The 5,077-nt window shown below is 54.1% G+C and overlaps 1 protein-coding gene and 1 pseudogene across 1 annotated transcript, besides 4 other annotated features; both read right to left on the bottom strand.

The window, feature by feature from the left end:
- Positions 1-885: a sequence feature (haploid, Esmeraldo-like haplotype).
- Positions 872-899: a sequence feature (AT_rich).
- Positions 886-5,077: a sequence feature (areas not merged during assembly with more than two copies in the genome that could not be assigned to a particular haplotype).
- On the bottom strand, positions 1,129-3,813 carry Tc00.1047053504205.20 (annotated as a pseudogene).
- Positions 3,917-3,950: a microsatellite.
- Positions 4,010-4,711, bottom strand: Tc00.1047053504205.10 (uncharacterized protein; the record flags this gene model as incomplete). The annotated part of the gene is made up of 1 exon (XM_798908.1): positions 4,010-4,711. The coding sequence occupies one exon, from the start codon at positions 4,709-4,711 to the stop codon at positions 4,010-4,012; it is 702 nt and encodes a 233-aa protein (XP_804001.1).

Raw genomic sequence — 5,077 nt, 5'->3', positions numbered from 1 at the left:
CGCCCGTGGCCGCGACGAGAATGACAGGAGGCCTCCAAGCTTGCGCGGTAGTCCTTTACTTCCCTCGGCTCCGACGGACTGGCATCACGCTTCACAGCGGGTTTTGGCGTCCCACACTCACAGTGGGCGCGGCAAACGCTGAGCTGAGCCGCGGAAAATAAAAAGAAACAAGAAAATAATGGATTTGGCGGGGTTTTCATTTCATTTGCCATGCCGCACGAGACGGCCGTTCGTTTGTGTACAAATGTTGCCCGCAACGAGAAAAAGCAGTAAAACAAAAGAAATATTGCTTTTTCACGAGCCCACACAAAATCCTTCGGCCCGCGTGCGGCGCCCAGCCTGTTATTCCACTCCCCCTTTTGTGCGACCCGTGGGACGCACAGCGGCGAGGCCGGCACCGCATGTGGGCAAAAAACAAAAGCGAACAAGATGGGGAAAACGTCGCGCATCACACTGTAAAACCGCTGGCCATTGGAAAAAGCAAAAAAATCCCTAAAAAGCGGCAGGGTGTGGCTGTGTGTGTGTGTGGCGCTGCGGGTGTCTGCCCGCCCCGGCCGCAAAAGCGAAACAAAGCAAGAGGGGAAGAAATGCGCGCTCCGCCCCACAGGCCCGCGTCGCACGCCCACACGTCACGGCTCCCTCAGCGTGCCGTTCTTCGCCGCCCCTCCTCATGCGTGCAGCAGGCGAGGCGCACAGGGCCGTCGTCGTGAGCGTGTCGGTGGGCGTGCGAGTGGAGCAGTCGGGCGGGAAACACACGGCACCCCTCGCAGGAAGAGTGCAGAAGAAACAATTTAAATGGGGGAAGAGTAGAAAAGAAAAAAACGTCCATAGCGATTGCCCCCGGAAACAAAAAAAAAGGAAAGAGTGGAGCAAAAAAAAAAAAAAACTTTATTTTTTTAGAAGCAAAAATAAAAAACATAAGAAATTATACTCCGAACAGAAAAAAAAATTTTAAGCCGAAAAGAAAAACGTCCATGGTGATAGCCCTAAAGCAGCAAGGGAAAACTAGAAAAAATTAAAAGGAAACAAAAACAAATTATTCTCTGCGCAGTAAATTTATTCCTAGAGGTGTGTGTGTTTGCCTGTGCGGAGAGGGCGCAAGTGTTCCAGACTGAGGCCGCACACTCCTCACGCAGCCGCAAAACCCCACAGCCCCAGCAGAAGCAGCAGCGGCAGCAGTCCGCTCCCACGCATAGTGCCAGCAACGCTGTTATCCCACTGCGACGAATTTAAAAAGCTGCTGCTGAGTGTCGCCGCCTCTGCTTCCTTGACCTGTGGATGGAGCCCACCTTGCCCCTTGCCTTCAGAGTTATGTGTTGCTGCATTTGCTGCGTCGGGGTTGCCCACAGAGAATTGGGTTGGTTGATCTGCCCGCATCATACCCCCACCTTCCGTCCCCACCGTTTTTGCATCATCAGATGAGGAAGCACCAACATCAGTAATGGCGGCGCTTGAAGATGTGGCAGATGCCGGCTGGTCTGCAGTTCCCTCCCCAGCTGAGGACGTCGCGGCATTGGGCTCCGCTGGCTTGGGCCCTGCTGATTCCGACTCCGCTGGTGTGGATGGAGCGCCACTGCTCGCACCACTGCTCGCGCTCAAAGTTGCTTGGTCCGTCTGCTGTGGTGCGGCAGGAGTGGGCGCTGGAACAGTTGCCTTTGTCTCTGTGGTGACCGAAGTGGTCAAAGGTTCAACGGGCGGGGAAGTAACTGCCGCCGCTTTCGCCGGCTTCTTTTCCGTAAATGGAAGAGAAACTTTACTCGCGTTGAGGGCGCCAATCTCAGTTTCATTCAACGGGCGGTTGTACAGAAAGACGTTCGCCACCGTCGCATGAATTTTTCCGCTGCTCAACTGCTCATCGTACGCGCCAAAGTAAAAGTGTGAGACCGTGTCCAGTCCTTCATTGAACGAATTTCTCAGACTCCTATTCCAAAGGAGAGCCCCGTCAACGTACACGGAGCCCACACCGTCATGCATTTTGAGCACCACGTGATACGTTTTGTTCAGCTCCCATGCGGTAAAATGCTTCGGGAACAAGTCATTCACCACGCTCCACTCCATATTATTATCGTACGACAGTCCCAGGAGTGTTGTCGTCCCCATCTTCTTCAGGCCCATCAGGGGAGTGATGCCCGTCGGCACCTCGTGGATCGACACCGTTGCCGCAAGAGTGAACCCATAGTTTGCAAAGTGGAGCGGTCTGGTCGGCCACTGCTTGCCCACAGGCCACTCGGCCCCTGCGTCATGCCCTTCGAACGTCAACCCACTGGGAGCCTTTTTCGCCGCACCCCTCACAACGGCATTCACCCCAAGGTACTCGTCCTCCCACTTGTGCCCGCTGAACCTATCGGCCAAATGGCCCACAAGCCCAGCCGTGGGGAAAGGAACAGAACAGTCCCCTCTTGACAGCGCAGCGCCTGTGCTGCATCGTCTCGACAAGGCAATGTCATTCGCGGCCCAAGTAGACAGCGCATGCCTTATCCAGTAAAGCTCGGACGTCAGATCCAGGAAGAAGGCTCCAGAGTCGCTTCCACCACTGGCCTCGTACAAACAATACAGCTTATCATCCGCGCACAACAGGGAGCTGGAGGTCGCGCCATACCCAGTGGGTAGCAGGCCAACGTGGTAAATACGGTTGGTGTCCGTTAGCCACAGGTGAATCTCGTCCCTTTGGTTGTGCCTGGGATATTACAGCTGGGTGAGGAGGATCACCTTCTTTCCGCCAATCGTTGCAGTGATGAATCCACTCTGAATGTGGAGCCCAGAACCGGCCAATGGGTTGCTCCACACGCGCGAGAGCGTCCCCAGAGCCTCCTTCCACGTGTTCCCCTTGTCGGTCGACTCGTACACTCTCCTGTGGCCGTACTCACATGAGGCGATCATGATGATTTTACCAGCCTCCCACTCAAGGATACTGGGGTTGGTGCAGCCCGCATGTGTCGCGCTGTTCGCAAAGGTCCAGTGCGGTTGAACAGAATTCCAGTACATGATTGTGGACGCAGTGTCCCCTCCCCTTGTCAGAAACTGCACGGGAAACACGAGCGTGTTATCCGTCATTTTCGTGATGGGAGTACTGGCATCGTTGAGGAAGCCAATCATGTCACCGGGTTGATAGGGATAAGGAAGGTGAAAGCCCATAGAGACGGAATTCATCGACAAATCTCCGCTTTGTCCAGGCCCTGTCTCCAGAAAATAGATAACAGACTCCAACCCACTTCCCCCCCACCCATCGGTAAACCGAATTATGGCACCGTTCCGTAAGTCGTAGCCCTCCACAAAAGCAAAAAGCGATCCGAAGGATCCAAAAGACGACGGAAGCGACATCCGGTGAGGGCTTGCAGAAAAAGCGTCACGACCTTCGGGTCTCGGGTACGAACTCCAATTCACCCCACGATTCATGCTGAGCTGCGCCGTCAACTGCATGGACGCACTTCCGCTCCCCACAGTTCTATTGAACTGAGCTCCAGCAATGGCCAGGAGCATCCCGCTCACATTCACAAGATGGGGATTGCGGAAAATGTGGCCAGGGACCGGTGGGTTTGCGGCTCGATGCCCCCTTTGCAACTGCCTCGAACCTTGTCCTCCATAGGGATTTCCCACTCCCGTTCCAAAGCTTTGGGCCTGCACAGACCCCGCGGCGCCGCACATCATCACGACGAGGAGGAGTAGCGACACCGCAAAAGTAAACACACGCCGCGACATGTTGGGCCTCTGCGGCTCACTCTCTCCTCCTTCCCTCCTCCTTCCGCCGGATCCGGTCACGCGGCGACGGTTGTGTGTGCGGGGTGCCTTCACAGCAGCAACACGTGAGAGCATACAAATATGTGTGTGTGTGTGTGTGCTGTTGGAACTTTCAGAACCTTCGAATTTCACAGTAGCGATTCGCGTTTGTAGTAACTTCCTTCCTAGCTTGTATCTTTGTGTATGTGTGTGTGTGTGTGTGTGTGTGTGTGCGAGGAATTAAATTAAAAAACAAGCGCCCAAACAGGACGTGGGAGAAGAGTGGTTGGCGTCACGCATCCACAGTACAACACATCAGTGTCTTCGTAACCACTGCAGTCATTATTCTCACCTTCCAAGACGACTCAAGCACTGTGAGACCGCACACAGAAGCAGAAACGCTTAATTTCACGCACGGGGCAAGACGCTCTCCGGAAAACGGCACCAACCAACAGAAAGTAGGAGCGAACGGAATCCCAAGTGCTGCAAACAAAGAAAACAACAACAACTTCATTCTCCACGGCCGTGTACAGAAGGCGACAACGCGAGATATAAACATGGAGATGCACACACGTCTCTGATATTCGTAAATATGACCACCTGAGGTTCCAAGTGCTTCTGGCGGAGTCTTGTCCACTTTTGCCCCGCCGCACAACAACAAAGCCTCACCATCCCGCAAAGCAACGTCAGGCGTGGCAGAGACAACAGCCGCGGCTACTGAAAAGTGAGTGGGTGGAACCGTCGTCGCATTCACTGTTCCAGACACCGACAGGAGACAAAGAAGAACTCGCACCATCAGTCCGTGCCTTCTGCTTCCGTTGCCCACGCAAAGCAAGTGGAAAGCAAGAGTCATGCGAACAAAAACAACAACTTCACATACAACACCAACGAACTTGTCAGAAAATCGCTCCTTTTTTACTTTTTCTACATGTTGCCTGGATGCTCTTCCAGTCAGACTTTTAGCGTCCGTCAGGTTCCCCATCTGTTGTGTCATTTGGCAAGCCCGTTTCTCATACTTCGTGTTCGCAGTGAAAAATCAGACAGTCATGTGATCAACAGTCACTCCGTTCCTGTTGATGCCACTCGCTGATGCTCATGGCAACAGACACTTCTCCTGGGCTCATCATGCCTCTCTCAAGTCAGGAGGTCATTGGCAACACGGGAAAGCATGCGCCTCGCCACCCCCCCATCCCCCTCAAGCACAAATGCCGGTAGCCGCGCCGAGAAATCCGTGTTGACCCGGTCGTTTTGCTCTCTCCGTTACTTGCAATGTGCTTATTCATGATTAACGGACTGTCCACGCCGAGTTTGCGCCAGCAGGGTAGGGTCAGAAGGAGTCTCATGCACCGAGTCCCCCAGC

The sequence above is a fragment of the Trypanosoma cruzi genome, genomic scaffold (genome assembly GCF_000209065.1).
Source record: "Trypanosoma cruzi strain CL Brener 1047053517149 genomic scaffold, whole genome shotgun sequence".
NCBI lineage: Eukaryota > Euglenozoa > Kinetoplastea > Trypanosomatida > Trypanosomatidae > Trypanosoma > Trypanosoma cruzi.
This window is presented reverse-complemented; position numbering and strand designations above follow the sequence as displayed.